This window comes from Entelurus aequoreus, linkage group LG24 (assembly GCF_033978785.1).
Source record: "Entelurus aequoreus isolate RoL-2023_Sb linkage group LG24, RoL_Eaeq_v1.1, whole genome shotgun sequence".
Taxonomy (NCBI): Eukaryota; Metazoa; Chordata; class Actinopteri; order Syngnathiformes; family Syngnathidae; genus Entelurus; species Entelurus aequoreus.
In genome coordinates this window covers 26,852,434-26,869,017 of record NC_084754.1, presented here as the reverse complement: position 1 = coordinate 26,869,017, position 16,584 = coordinate 26,852,434, and the positions used below count along the sequence as shown (strand labels likewise).

The following is a 16,584-nucleotide window of genomic DNA, read 5'->3' as shown; positions in this document are numbered from 1 at the left end:
ATGTTAAAAACCCATCATTCATTCACACCTGGTGGGGGTAAGCTACTTTCGTAGCCACAGCTGCCCTGGGGTAGACTGACGGAAGCGTGGCTGCCAATTTGCGCCTACGGCCCCTCCGACCACCACCTATCATTCATTCATCATTCATTCACCGGTGTGAGCGGCACCGGGGGCAAGGGTGAAGTGTCCTGCCCAAGGACACAACGTCAATGTGTAAAGGATATCACCACATGGGCTCAGAAACACTTCAGAAAACCACTGTCAGTAACTACAGTTTGTCCCTTCATCTGTAAGTGCAAGTTAAAACTCTCCTATGCAAAGCAAAAGCCATTTATCAACAACACCCAGAAACGCCGCCGGCATTGCTGGGCCTGAGCTCATCCAAGATGGACTGATGCAAAGTGGAAAAGTGTTCTGCCAGCATGTGTGATGGTATGGGGGTGTATTAGTGCCCAAGACATGGGTAACTTACACATCTGTGAAGGCACCATTAATGCTGAAAGGTACATACAGGTTTTGGAGCAACATATGTTGCCATCCAAGCAACGTTATCATGGACGCCCCTGCTTATTTCAGCAGGACAATACCAAGCCACGTGTTACAACAGCGTGGCTTCATAGTAAAAGAGTGCAGGTACTAGACTGGCCTGCCTGTAGTCCAGACCTGTCTCCCATTGAAAATGTGTGGTGCATAATGAAGCCTAAAATACCACAACAGAGACCCCCGGACTGTTGAACAACTTAAGCTGTACATCAAGCAAGAATGGGAAAGAATTCCACCTGAAAAGCTTCAAAAATTGGTCCCAAATGTTTACTGAGTGTTGTTAAAAGGAAAGGCCATGTAACACAGTGGTAAAAATGCCCCTGTGCCAACTTGTTTGCAATGTGTTGCTGCCATTAAATTCTAAGTTAATGATTAATTGCAAAAAAAAAATGTTGTTTCTCGGTTTGAACATTAAATATATTGTCTTTGCAGTCTATTCAGTTGAATATACAGTAGGTTAAAAAGGATTTGCAAATCATTGCATTCTGTTTTTATTTACGAATTACACAACGTGCCAACTGCACTGGTTTTGGGTTTTGTAGATGAGGAACATTTCCTGGAAAATAGGGGGAAATAAGAGATGAAGAGGAAGAAGAAGAAGAAGAAGAAGAAGCTCACCACCAAGACTTTGGCTGTTAGATGGTTCTGGAAGGCAGACTCTTCTCTGTGGTTCTCTGAAAAGCAAACAAGAAGAATGGATGACTCCCTGTTCTTCAAAAAACTAAGACCAGTTGAGATTGGGATTGTCATGTTGTATACTCTACGTCTTAAACTTCCATCCCCCACATCGAGTGGTTTTCTCACTCACCAAATTCAGTCAGAGACGCTGCTACTGTTTTGTAAAACGTGGCCAGCACATTTGTGTAAAGGATGTGGAGCACAGAGGGCATATAAAGCAAGGTCTGGGACACCAGCGAGTCCCAACCCAGGTGGAGCTGCTGCACCTGGTCCTCTGCCCAGTAGAAGCACAGCATGCCGAGGACCACCAGGCCTGCAGGCGGCCACAAAAGTTGGTTACAGTGAAAAGTTGGTTACAGCTGACGTCATGCATTTTCTGAAATGTGGTCGGTTGGCAGCTGTTTCCTGTTTTGAACGCACTTTAAAAACTCTTGAAGAAGTATTTTGGTGAACTGCTCAACTTGCAAGCAAATACTGACGAAAGAAATGCAGAGGGAATAAAATAACACTTGGTTTAATGCACCACAAAATGCCTTCTTTGACTTCTTAGCCCGATATTTGCATTTATCTGTATACAGTAGCTTGATAATAGCTCATCCATTGTTTTGTTCTTGGATTGTGCTGAGCAATGACATTAACTAAATATGACCATTTCTGGAGGAATTGTGTGTGAATGCTGTAATAGCTGAATCTGAACTGCAATGCTGATGAAATGACAACAGGTAGTTTATTTGTCAAACATACACAAAAAAATGCTGGGTTATTTTGATAACCCAATTTATGAGTTGCTAGTGTTGGGTTAATTTTTGGTGTTATTTTAATGAAGAGCAATCCATTTTTTGGGTTATAAGGGTATTATTTTAACTACATTTCTGGGTTTTCTAAATTATGAACCGTTTTTGGGTTGTTTTTCTCGTAATTTTTTTTTTTGGGGGGGGTACAATTATTATATATGTGTATATATATGTGTATATATATGTGTATATATATACATATATACACTAGGGATGTCCGATAATGGCTTTTTTGCCGATATCCGATATTCCGATATTGTCCAACTCTTAATTACCGATACCGATATCAACCGATACCGATATATACAGTCGTGGAATTAACACATTATTATGCCTAATTTGGACAACCAGGTATGGTGAAGATAAGGTCCTTTTTTTTTTAATTAATAAAATAAAATAAGATAAATAAATTAAAAACATTTTCTTGAATAAAAAAGAAAGTAAGACAATATAAAAACAGTTACATAGAAACTAGTAATTAATGAAAATGAGTAAAATTAACTGTTAAAGGTTAGTACTATTAGTGGACCAGCAGCACGCACAATCATGTGTGCTTACGGACTGTATCCCTTGCAGACTGTATCGATATATATTGATATATAATGTAGAAACCAGAATATTAATAACAGAAAGAAACAACCCTTTTGTGTGAATGAGTGTGAATGGGGGAGGGAGGTTTTTTTGGGTTGGTGCACTAATTTTAAGTGTATCTTGTGTTTTTTATGTTGATTTAATAAAAAAAACAAAAAACAAAACAAAAAACCCGATACCGATAATAAAAAAAACCAATACCGATAATTTCCGATATTACATTTTAAAGCATTTATCGGCCGATAATATCGGCAGGCCGATATAATCGGACATCTCTAATATACACATATATATATATATTTTTATATATATATATATATATATATATATATATATATATATATATATATATATATATATATATATATATATATATATATATATATATATATATATATATATATATATATATATGTGTGTGTGTGTGTGTATATATATATATATAGATGTGTGTGTATATATATACATACACACACACACACACACACACACACACGCATATACATACATATATATATATATACACACACACATATATATATATATACAGTATATACATACACACACACACGTGTATATATATATATATATATATATATATATATATATATATATATATATATATATATATATATATATATATATATATATATATATATATATATATATATATATATATATATATATATATATATATATATATATATATATACACACTACCGTTCAAAAGTTTGGGGTCACATTGAAATGTCCTTATTTTTGAAGGAAAAGCACTGTACTTTTCAATGAAGATAACTTTAAATTAGTCTTAACTTTAAAGAAATACACTCTATACATTGCTAATGTGGTAAATGACTATTCTAGCTGCAAATGTCTGGTTTTTGGTGCAATATCTACATAGGTGTATAGAGGCCCATTTCCAGCAACTATCACTCCAGTGTTCTAATGGTACAATGTGTTTGCTCATTGGCTCAGAAGGCTAATTGATTATTAGAAAACCCTTGTGCAATCATGTTCACACATCTGAAAACAGTTTAACTCGTTACAGAAGCTACAAAACTGACCTTCCTTTGAGCAGATTGAGTTTCTGGAGCATCACATTTGTGGGGTCAATTAAACGCTCAAAATGGCCAGAAAAAGAGAACTTTCATCTGAAACTCGACAGTCTATTCTTGTTCTTAGAAATGAAGGCTATTCCACAAAATTGTTTGGGTGACCCCAAACTTTTGAACGGTAGTGTATATATACAAATACAAGGCATTTTTGGGTAAAAGGCTTCTTTTTTTTTTTTTATTAAAAAGTTACTTTTTTCTTGAAGGGAATTGTATTATGGATTAATCTCATTAACATTATTTACAATCACCCAACATTGAGTTAGCATAACTCATGTTTGGGTTAAATATTTCAACCCAATAGTTTGGTTGGGAATAACCGAACATTAAGTTATCATAACTCAACTTTTTGGTTAAATAATTCAACGCAAATGTTGGATTGCAAAAATGTACCCAAAATGTTGAGTTAAAATAACTCAAATAAGGGGTTTGTCCTTTTCTGAACCAGTAGTAGAGTTGAAATTGGGTTATTTTTTTAACTCAACATTTTTTAGTATGTAGTTTGTGGCCAGCACTGGAAGATAAAACAGAAATAAATATATCACTTTATCTTATTTTTTTAACAATGTCTCCACATGCTCTAAAACACAGGTGTCAAACTCAAGGCCAGATGTGGCCCTCGAAAGCCTGGGAATAATATGTATCAATAAAGTTCTGTAACTTTTCTTACTAAATGTATTCTTTCTTTTTCTTTTGGGAGAAAAAAAAAATTATGTACACCCATGTAATCGCAAATTATGTTAACTTAAATATTGTATAATTATGCATAAATATATTATCAAACATTCAAACAATTTTTTAAATAGAAATAAATTCTAATAATAATGATTTCAAAGCAAGTTATCCATCAAACTGTACAATGTAAAAGTAACAATAGATTTTATGGTAAAATTGGTAAATTTACTGTGGTTTTTACAGCATTTTTCTCTAAATTAAAAAAAAAAACCTGTACTTTTTTTTACTGTAAAGAACTGTGGCGCCATTTTGGCATTTACAGTAATACACCGAAAAATCTACAGTTTTTGATTTGTGGTAAAAACAAAACAAAACAACAGACAAACTGTCAGCTCAGGTGCCAAAATGTTACTGTAAAATTGCAGGTTTTTTTTTATTTACAGTAAAAAAACAAATGCAAATTTTACAGTAAAATTCTGGCAACTAAGCTGCCTTTTTTTAACCATAAAAACAGCATTACTGTTTTTCCATTTACAGTAATATACACTAAATTTTGAGGTGAAATTATTGCATCTTACAATATTTTGTTGACATTTTAGTTTAAAAAAAATCTAACGAATAAAATGCATAATAATGTGTTATAATAGTATTCACTGTTAGAGGCGGCCCTCTGGGGCCAAACATAACTGCGATGTGGCCCTCAATGAAAACGACTTTGACACCTCTGATCTAAACCAAGGGCTCTTAACCTTTTTGACCTCGGAGCCCAATTTTTCCACAACGGTCGGGCCCGGGGTCCACTTAGGTATTAGTACGTAATTACTTAGTAATCTTACTTTTGACACACAGTTTACCTTGTCAAATGTAATGAAGTCGCCTCTCGCAGTGAGAGGCGACGAGCTGGGGTAGCAATTCTTGTTGCCCCCCGGCTCAGAGCCTGCACGTTGGAGTTCAACCCGGTGGACTAGAGGGTAGCCTCCCTCCGCCTTCGGGTGGGGGGGACGGGTCCTGACTGTTGTTTGTGCTTACGCACCAAACGGCAGTTCAGAGTACCCACTCTTTTTGGAAACACTCGAGGGAGTACTGGAAAGTGCTCCCCCGGGTGATTCCCTTGTCCTACTAGGTGACTTCAACGCTCATGTTGGCAACGACAGTGAAACCTGGAGAGGTGTGATTGGGAAGAATGGCCGCCCGGATCTGAACCCGAGTGGTGTTTTGTTATTGGACTTTTGTGCTCGTCACAGATTGTCCATAACGAACACCATGTTCAAGCATAAGGGTGTCCATATGCGCACTTGGCACCAGGACACCCTAGGCCGCAGTTCCATGATCGACTTTGTAGTTGTGTCATCGGATTTGCGGCCTCATGTTTTGGACACTCGGGTGAAGAGAGGGGCGGAGCTTTCTACCGATCACCACCTGGTGGTGAGTTGGCTGCGATGGTGGGGGAGGATGCCGGACAGACCTGGCAGGCCCAAACGCATTGTGAGGGTTTGCTGGGAACGTCTGGCAGAGTCTCCTGTCAGAGAGAGTTTCAATTCCCACCTCCGGAAGAACTTTGAACATGTCACGAGGGAGGTGCTGGACATTGAGTCCGAGTGGACCATGTTCCGCGCCTCTATTGTCGAGGCGGCTGATTGGAGCTGTGGCCGCAAGGTAGTTGGTGCCTGTCGTGGCGGTAATTCTAGAACCCGTTGGTGGACACCGGCGGTGAGGGATGCCGTCAAGCTGAAGAAGGAGTCCTATCGGGTTCTTTTGGCTCATGGGACTCCTGAGGCAGCGGACAGGTACCGACAGGCCAAGCGGTGTGCGGCTTCAGCGGTCGCGGAGGCAAAAACTCGGACATGGGAGGAGTTCGGCGAGGCCATGGAAAACGACTTCCGGACGGCTTCGAAGCAATTTTGGACCACCATCCGCCGCCTCAGGAAGGGGAAGCAGTGCACTGTCAACACCGTGTATGGTGCGGATGGTGTTCTGCTGACCTCGACTGCGGATGTTGTGGATCGGTGGAGGGAATACTTGGAAGACCTCCTCAATCCCACCGACACGTCTTCCTATGAGGAAGCAGTGCCTGGGGAATCTGTGGTGGGCTCTCCTATTTCTGGGGCTGAGGTTGCTGAGGTAGTTAAAAAGCTCCTCGGTGGCAAGGCCCCGGGGGTGGATGAGATCCGCCCGGAGTTCCTTAAGGCTCTGGATGCTGTGGGGCTATCTTGGTTGACAAGACTCTGCAGCATCGCGTGGACATCGGGGGCAGTACCTCTGGATTGGCAGACCGGGGTGGTGGTTCCTCTCTTTAAGAAGGGGAACCGGAGGATGTGTTCCAACTATCGTGGGATCACACTCCTCAGCCTTCCCGGTAAGGTCTATTCGGGTGTACTGGAGAGGAGGCTACGCCGGATAGTCGAACCTCGGATTCAGGAGGAACAGTGTGGTTTTCGTTCTGGTCGTGGAACTGTGGACCAGCTCTATACTCTCGGCAGGGTCCTTGAGGGTGCATGGGAGTTTGCCCAACCAGTCTACATGTGCTTTGTGGACTTGGAGAAGGCATTCGACCGTGTCCCTCGGGAGGTCCTGTGGGGAGTGCTCAGAGAGTATGGGGTATCGGACTGTCTGATTGTGGCTGTCCGCTCCCTGTACGATCAGTGTCAGAGCTTGGTCCGCATTTCCGGCAGTAAGTCGGACACGTTTCCAGTGAGAGTTGGACTCCGCCAAGGCTGCCCTTTGTCACCGATTCTGTTCATAACTTTTATGGACAGAATTTCTAGGCGCAGTCAATGCGTTGAGGGGATCCGGTTTGGTGGCTGCAGGATTAGGTCTCTGCTTTTTGCAGATGATGTGGTCCTGATGGCTTCATCTGGCCAGGATCTTCAGCTCTCACTGGATCGGTTCGCAGCCGAGTGTGAAGCGACTGGGATGAGAATCAGCACCTCCAAGTCCGAGTCCATGGTTCTTGCCCGGAAAAGGGTGGAGTGCCATCTCCGGGTTGGGGAGGAGACCCTGCCCCAAGTGGAGGAGTTCAAGTACCTAGGAGTCTTGTTCACGAGTGAGGGAAAAGTGGATCGTGAGATCGACAGGCGAATCGGTGCGGCGTCTTCAGTAATGCGGACGCTGTATAGGTCCGTTGTGGTGAAGAAGGAGCTGAGCCGGAAGGCAAAGCTCTCAATTTATCGGTCGATCTACGTTCCCATCCTCACCTATGGTCATGAGCTTTGGGTCATGACCGAAAGGACAAGATCACGGGTACAGGGGGCCGAAATGAGTTTCCTCCGCCGGGTGGCGGGGCTCTCCCTTAGAGATAGGGTGAGAAGCTCTGCAATCCGGGGGAGCTCAAAGTAAAGCCGCTGCTCCTCCACATCGAGAGGAGCCAGATGAGGTGGTTCGGGCATCTGGTCAGGATGCCACCCGAACGCCTCCCTCGGGAGGTGTTTAGGGCACGTCCAACCGGTAGGAGGCCACGGGGAAGACCCAGGACACGTTTGGAAGACTGTCTCTCCCGGCTGGCCTGGGAACGCCTCGGGATCCCCCGGGAGGAGCTGGACGAAGTGGCTGGGGAGAGGAAAATCTGGGCTTCCCTGCTTAGGCTGCTGCCCACGCGACCCGACCTCGGATAAGCGGAAGAAGATGGATGGATGGATGGATGGATGGAAATGTAATGAAAGTAAAAGTTAATCACAAAGATTATTATCAAGGATAAGGTCAGGCAGGATACAAAAAGAAATAGTAATCAAATTTACTGCAAAACAAGGGACTCAAAAAAACGGATGAAAAATAAATGTACATAAAATTACACAATACTAAAATAATAATTACAATAATAATAATAATAATAATATATATGTTTTTTAGATAAACTGTCAATAAACTGCAAATAAAAATTCAGCTTGACCACTTTAGTCATCATTTCTGCGCTGAAGAAACATCTCTGTGACTTTTGCTCCAGACTTCTTCTGTTTGTTTGAGATTGTCACTACTGCCACAAGTGGTGGAAAAGTGTATTACAACTGAGTACAGCTGCGGCCCATTGGGCCGAGAAACAGATATTTTTGGCTGACCTCTAGGGGGCGTTTGCAGCCCTACAATGGGCCCCAGCCCTATGGTTAAGTAACCCTGCTCTAAACAACCCTCTATGCTGGGAAATGCATGCCATGCACCCTTATGCACATGCTAATGGTAGCATGCTAACATTATAATAGTTTGCATACTTGCAAGGTAGCATTTAGTAACCAAATCCAAGATTTAAAGGTTTAAACATACAAAATTAGCTTAAATTATATCTTAAAACGCTATCATGCTAACATGGAAACAGTTACTATAGTTGAAGTATAATATGGTATTCATTAGGTTTGCATTGAGCTGTCAAAAAAAGTAAACAAAACCTTGAGCTGTCCTGTTACTGCCTGATGGGACACCCTTTGCTATCGAAGGACCTACTTAAGTGCCTGATTTAAAGACTCTAAATTCAGCTCCTTGACCTCAATTGGTAAAAAAAAAAAAAAAAGACCAAAGAGGCAAATGAAACCAACCAGCCAAACATAAACAAACGTCTCCCATTGGTGGGGGCCACATTTGAGTCCTTCTCAGCATTCACACAATAAGTGCAGTAAAATAGTGGACATGTTTAGAATGATGTCTCTCAGCATCCACACAATAATCAAGATCATATCTTCACCTGGCCAGACATTTAACAGACTAAAGTCATACCCAGAAATATTCCGACCACAGGGACTGAGACCAGTGCCATCCGGAGATCTTTCTGCCATTCGGGAAACAGAGGCTCCACACGACCCGTGACAGGGTTGACCCCCAGGTGACCATGAAAACCAGGTCGTGGCTCCGCAAAGCGCTCAGCCAGGTGAAGTGTCCCCCAGCGGTAGGACAGGGAGAAGCTGCGACGCTTCCACAGCTCCATGACCACGGTGGACCACAGCATGCTGAACACCGCCTGGACCATGTGACCGCTGATGGGGAGTCCTATGTCCTCTTCGTGGTTCTCCACCTGCGAGCCAGACACTGACTCCACCACCTCCTTCTGAACGTCACCTGGAACAACACAGGACCGACGGATGTGTTTCTGCACTTGATTATGACAACACAACAGATGATAACACTAATGTGCAATAATGCACAGCAAATCTCAAACTGCTGTGAAAGTATCTTATTAAATCAATAACAAAATATTCTTAGTTTGTTTTGGTATTAATATAACAGTATGTTAATATTATTCAAGAAATTATATCTCTTATGCACTTTACATTAAAAAAAAATAATTTTGCTACCAATTATTGTGCTTTAATTATTATTGGTGTAGAACTGCACTGCATCATAATGTCAGGGGTGTTTCAACACAATAGTAAACACATTTATATAAAGTTATACCTCTTTCAAAAAAAAAAAAAAATATATATATATATATATATATATATATATATATATATATATATATATATATATATATATATATACTGTATATATATATATATATATATATATATATATATATATATATATATATATATATATATATATATATATACATATACATATACATATACATATATATACATATATATATATACATATATATATTTATTTATTTATTTTTTTCAGTACAGGCCACAAGTTTGGACACACCTTCTCATTCAATGTGTTTTCTTTATTTTTATGACTATTTACATTGTAGATTGTCACTGAAGGCATCAAAACTATGAATGAACACATGTGGAGTTATGTACTTAACAAAAATAGGTGAAATAATTGAAAACATGTTTTATATTCTATTTTTTTCAGAACAGCCACCCTTTGCGCTGATTACTGTTTTGCACACTCTTGGCATTCTCTCGATGAGCTTCAAGCACACTTGTGAAGTTAAAACCATTTCAGTTTCAAGCTCATTGAGAGAATGCTAAGAGTGTGCGAAAAAGTAATCAGAGCAAAGGGTGGCTATTTTGAAGAAACTAGAATATAAAACATGTTTTCAGTCCTTTTACCTTTATTTGTTCAGTACATAACTCCACATGTGTTCATTCATAGTTTTGATGCCTTCAGTGACAATCTACAATGTAAATAGTCATGAAAATAAAGAAAACCCATTGAATGAGGTGTCCAAACTTTTGGCCTGTACTGTATATATATATATATATATATATATATATATATATATATATATATATATATATATATATATATATATATATATATATATATATATATATATATATATATATATATTAGGGCTGTGAATCTTTGGGTGTCCCACGATTCGATTCAAAATCGATTCTAGGGGTCACGATTCGATTCAAAATCGATTTTTTTTTTTCAATTCAACACGATTCTCGATTCAAAAACAATTTTTTTAAATTATTTTTTTAATGAAAACAATACACAACAATACCATAATAATGCAATACAATTTCAAAACCAAACCCGACCCAGCAACATTCAGAATAGCAATAAACAGAGCAATTGAGAGCAATTGAGGAGACACAAACACGACACGGAACAATCTAAAAGTAGTGAGACAAAAATGAATATTATCAACAACAGTATCAATATTAGTAACAGTTTCAACATAGCAGTGATTAAAAATCCCTCATTGATATTATCATTACAAACATTAATAAAAAAATAAAAATAAAAAAAAAGAACAATAGTGTCAGAGTGGCTTACACTTGCATCGCATCTCATAAACTTGACAACACACTGTGTCCAATATTTTACACAATGATATAGTAAGTCATATTTTGGTTCATTTAATAGTTAAAACAAATTTAAATAATGGATCCCATATTCCAATATATGACTCATTATTATCTAAACTAAATGCAGTTTTTTCTACTGATGTCATCTCCATAGCTTGTGTGTACCAGTCAGTATGTATTATGTGTGTGTGTGCAGAAAACATCGCACAGGGCGATGTGATGCGTCTAGTGCAGTAGCCTTGGAGTAGTAGTACCTGTAGTTAGTGCATGCTGCATGCCGCTTTTGCTTGCTATGCTGCATGCTGCTTCTGCCTGATACTCATTGCTTTCAGCTAGTGCCGCCGGCTAGCCCTCTGTCTCAGAGGGCGAAAAGAGGAGCCGAGTGCATAAGCCTCCTCAGCCGGTACATAGCCTCTCCATTGTCAAGACTCGTACATGCCTCCTCGTGGCCACACACGGTAACAGGAACCTCGCGGTTCCAGGCTAAGTTGTACGGGATCTCGGAGCAGCAGGGGGCCCCAGAGACGGGGCATGCAGGCCCACCGGTGTGTGGACATGCCCTGGTGCCCAGTCAACCCCTGTCCCAGCTATGGGTAAATAACCCCAGCTATGGGCGAATAGTGAAAACCGCCTCAACGGTGGACCAGGCGGAAGATGGCGGCAGCGGAATGCACCACAACGGCTGGGAAGGCGGATGAAGGCTGCAGCAAAGACGGGTCCCCAGTCGTCTTGGTCTCCATGCCACTGGACCCTGGCCCGCTCAATGCCAAGGACTGTGTGGTGGCTGACCGTGCACCAGTCTCCCCACATTAAAAGATTCCACGCACAGGCGTCCTCCCTACGGAGGACAGTCATACTCGTTTCGAGTGACCGCCGACGACGATGTATTATGTGTGTATACCAGTCAGTATGAGTTGGACTATCAACATCTATCCATTTTTTTAATATTACCCTTTTTGTTATTATGCATATTGAAAGAAATGCATTTTTACTCTTTGATGACACGTTACTAAATTGATGGAGATCCCCAAAAATACAAGTTTGCAGTGTCATTGAGATATTTATATTAAGGACTGTGATTGCTTCTTTTGTTGTTTTCAACCATAACTCTTTTATTCTCTGACATTCCCACAATAAATGAACAATCAATCAATCAATCAATCAATGTTTATTTATATAGCCCTAAATCACAAGTGTCTCAAAGGGCTGCACAAGCCACAACGACATCCTCGGTACAGAGCCCACATACGGGCAAGGAAAAACTCACCCCAGTGGGACGTCGATGTGAATGACTATGAGAAACCTTGGAGAGGGCCGCATATGTGGATAATCCCCCCCCCCCCCCTATCATGAATCAGTTTAAGTGGACCCCGACTTAAACAAGTTGAAAAACTTATTCGGGTGTTACCATTTAGTGGTCAATTGTACAAAATATGTACTTCATTGTGCAACCTACTAATAAAAGTCTCAATCAATCAATCAAAACTCTAGGGGAGACCGAAAGCAATGGATGTCGAGCTTTTATAATTTGAAAGCTTTTATAATTGTAAAGGACAATGTTTTATCAACTGATTGCAATAATGTAAATTTGTTTTAACTATTAAATGAACCAAAAATATGACTTATTTTATTTTTGTGAAAATATTGGACACAGTGTGTTGTCAAGCTTATGAGATGCGATGCAAGTGTGAGCCACTGTGACACTATTGTTCTTTTTTTCTTTTTTTTATAAATGTCTAATGATAATGTCAATGAGGGATTTTTAATCACTGCTATGTTGAAATTGTAACTAATATTGATACTGTTGTTGATAATATTCATTTTTGTTTCACTACTTTTGGTTTGTTCTGTGTCGTGTTTGTGTCTCCTCTCAATTGCTCTGTTTATTGCAGTTCTGAGTGTTGCTGGGTCGGGTTTGGTTTTGGAATTGGATTGCATTGTTATGGTATTGCTGTGTATTGTTTTGTTGGATTGATGAATACATTTTTTTTTTTTTTAAATCGATTTTTTAAAAATGAGAATCGATTCTGAATCGCACAACCGTCAGAATCGCGATTCGAATTCGAATCGATTTTTTCCCACACCCCTAATATATATTATATATATATATATATATATATATATATATATATATATATATATATATATATATATATATATATATATATATATATATATATATATATACATATATATATATTATAATAAGTATATTTTTTTCAATTAATTTTTTTTTTTTTTTTTTGTCCTGTCCAGCTTCTCAGGCAAATCATATAGCAGATGTAGATGCCCATATCGGCTGTTCAGATTTACTTTACAAAAGAGAAGTGTAGGATACTTCTCTTGTTGCCTTATTTGTATTTGACTTTATTAAATGTATTTATATTATCATTTGGTGCAGCCGGGCCGGAGCAGGAGGGGATAGAAAGAGAAAAAAAGGAAGACAGAGGGGGGAATTGTGGGGACAAGAGGGGGATTAGACAGAGAGACAAAAACAACAACAGCAAACACAACAACAACAGAGCAACATCAGCAAATACGACATGTACAAATATGATGGTAAAAGTAATAGCAAATAAGCAGTTAGCGAAAATAAAAAATAATACAGAAATGACAATGAGCATTATTACACTAAAAATGGAGCAATACAAATACCAATAGAAATAGCACTATTGATAATGAACAATACCAATACTTTACCTTTATTATCAACAATGCAATTGTTCAAATGCAACAATACATATACGTAATGATAACTTGAGATACAAAGGAATGCAGAAAAATGGGGGGGGAAGAAAGAGAAGCAACCTACATTAACCTTGTAGATTGTTATAGTAACAATAGGTTAAGCTTTGTCAGGGTGCCATATGTTATACCCAGTTTACCCTACGGCAACAACATTAATATATGTTTGATGAAACGTGATTATGTGCATGAGTGTATGTGTGCATATGTACCTGTATATGTACATTATGTGTATATCTGTCTTTGTACAGTGAATGTATATGTACAGTATGTGTATATGTGTGTTTGTACTGTGAATGTATATGTATAGTATGTGTATGTGTGTGTTTGTACAGTGAATGTATATGTACAGTATGTCTATATGTATGTTTGTACAGTGAATGTATATGTACAGTATGTATATGTGTATGTTTGTATAATGAATGTGCGTGTGGATGTGCGAACTTTGAGTGTGTAAATATGTACTGTATTTGTATATGTATGTGGGAGCGTAGGTACCTATGTATGTGTGTATGTATGTATGTGAGTATATGTGAATTTGTGTGTACAATACATTTGACTCCCAGTGTGTGTGGGAGCCATATATATATATATATATATATATATATATATATATATATATATATATATATATATATATATATATATATATATATATATATATATATATATATATATATATATTCTAATAAGTATATTTTTTTCAATTCATTTCAACTGTATACTATTTATATTATAATATTTAATTTTTGTATTTGTTTTTCTAAAATAACAATTCTTCTCAACAAAAGAGGAGACATATAACCTTAGGAAATTTGTTTTGCTTAAACCATTTGTATGCAAGTACAACATTTAAAACCTTTAGCATATCAGTATGTGAAATTAAATTATGAAATGGATTAAACAAAGACATCAAACAAAGTACTAATGTATCAGGGTCAATTATGTAATGTAAATATAGTGTATTGTATGTTGTATTATTTTTATAATTACTCAATTATTTAAGTTACATGAAAATACCTTAAGTCTGTTTGATGTTTGGAGTGGAACCTTTGTCTCGCCGTGTCCACCATACAGCAATAATTGTAGTGACACCCGCCCTTCACATGTCTTGGACTTGCCTTTCTACTTCCCTTTAATCCACGATAGCTACATGAGAGGCAGGCGTCCGTGTAGCGACAGAAAAGTGTATTTATTGTCTCATTAAGAACTTTTTTTCACTGTTATTTCTTGTTCTGTATTGTCGCATTTGTGTAGGGGCTTGACATATGGCCAAAAATATTGACTAAACCCGATGCACTGCCACGAGTAAAGTTTAGCTGAGCAGCAATCCTTGGTGTCGGTCGTTTTGTATTAAACTCTACACACACAACGCAGAGGAAAACAACACTTTATGATGCAGTTTAAGTAACTGTTCAAACTCAAAGTATTTATAATAATTAATTCAAGCGAACTCCATTGATTTTATATTTATTGAATTGTTTGTCTTACAAAGGGCAACAAAAGTGATAAAAATGGCAAAAAACAAAAAAAAGGAAATGTAGGATTAAATGAGCTCTGCTTCTTCCTACTGCTTTTCGAACGTTTTAATGAACTGTAAATATGTGATGTACCATATTGTAAGTTTATGCATTTTCTGATGTCAATCAAACAAACAGTACTGTAAGAGATGTCAAGAAAATAGTCGACTTACTCGAGAAGTATGTGATTGACAGGCCCACAATGGCAGGTGGCAGCAGAGACCAGGTGTAGAAATCAAGGAAGCTGAAGTAAAAACCCACTGAGCTTCCAAAATAAGCATTGACTGAATCTGAGAAAGACAAAATAGGAAAAGCGATGTAAACACGCATAGGAAATAAAATCCTTAAAACATTTCTAAAATGTAGCCCCTGTCATGTAGTAAAGAGAGGGACCTCTATTTAATATCTTTAACATATCTAAAAGCTGATTTTGTACTAGACGTCATGTAAAGGTGTTCCTAATGTTGTGTCATCTTTTACACACAATAATGTAAATACTGGGGGGTTTTTTTCTTGCTGTGCAACATTTTTGCTCAGTGTGCAATATGAGTGTCATGATAGTGTTTTTCTTTTATTATTTGTACATAGTGCAATCATTTAGTGTGCAATATGTATATATGTGCATTGGTGCAAATAGTGGTGTTATTAGTAGTAGTAGTAGTAGTCACTTTTAGTTTTTCAATGTTTTTATTACGTTTTACTTTTTTACTGTATGCAAAATCTGCACTGTAACCACAGCAAAAAAGTGTGTAAACCTTTTCCACCGACATCCACATGCTGAAAAGTTAACGCATGCAGCGGTTTTTAATATTTTTTATTTTGTAAAAAAAATTTAAAAAAAAATAAAAATTACCTCATTCCGTCATGTTAAAACCAGACGTATTTTTTATGTATTTATAAAAATACATAAATAATAGCACATCTTGTTCAAAGCTTAATCTAATACAGTTTAAGGTTGTCCATCGCATATATTTTACAAACTCTAAACTTTCCAAAATGTATGCCAATATTGCAGATACATGACCAACATGTTCTGGTACTGGCCCTGTCTGAAAGCCTATTGGATTAATATTTTTAAACATATTCTTATTTTATTTTTATAATTTTTTTGTAATGTTTTTTGTTGTTGTTGTTGTTGTAATTTTAGTATTTTTTTTGAAAAATGTTATTTTAGTATTTTTTATAATTATTACTATTATTTTTGGTGTGGGGGGGGGGGGGGGGGGGG

General features: G+C 38.1%; 1 protein-coding gene across 1 annotated transcript in view; it reads right to left on the bottom strand.

Annotated features, from left to right (window-relative positions):
* ano10b (anoctamin 10b) overlaps positions 1 to 16,584 on the bottom strand; it is a 57,182-nt gene that overhangs the window by 22,446 nt on the left and 18,152 nt on the right. Inside the window, exons 7-10 of the mRNA XM_062035876.1 lie at positions 15,530 to 15,646; positions 9,095 to 9,433; positions 1,352 to 1,534; positions 1,162 to 1,217 (exon numbers count right to left, since the gene is read on the bottom strand). Coding sequence (XP_061891860.1) covers positions 1,162 to 1,217; positions 1,352 to 1,534; positions 9,095 to 9,433; positions 15,530 to 15,646 — 695 coding nt within the window. The remainder of the gene's footprint in view (positions 1 to 1,161; positions 1,218 to 1,351; positions 1,535 to 9,094; positions 9,434 to 15,529; positions 15,647 to 16,584) is intronic.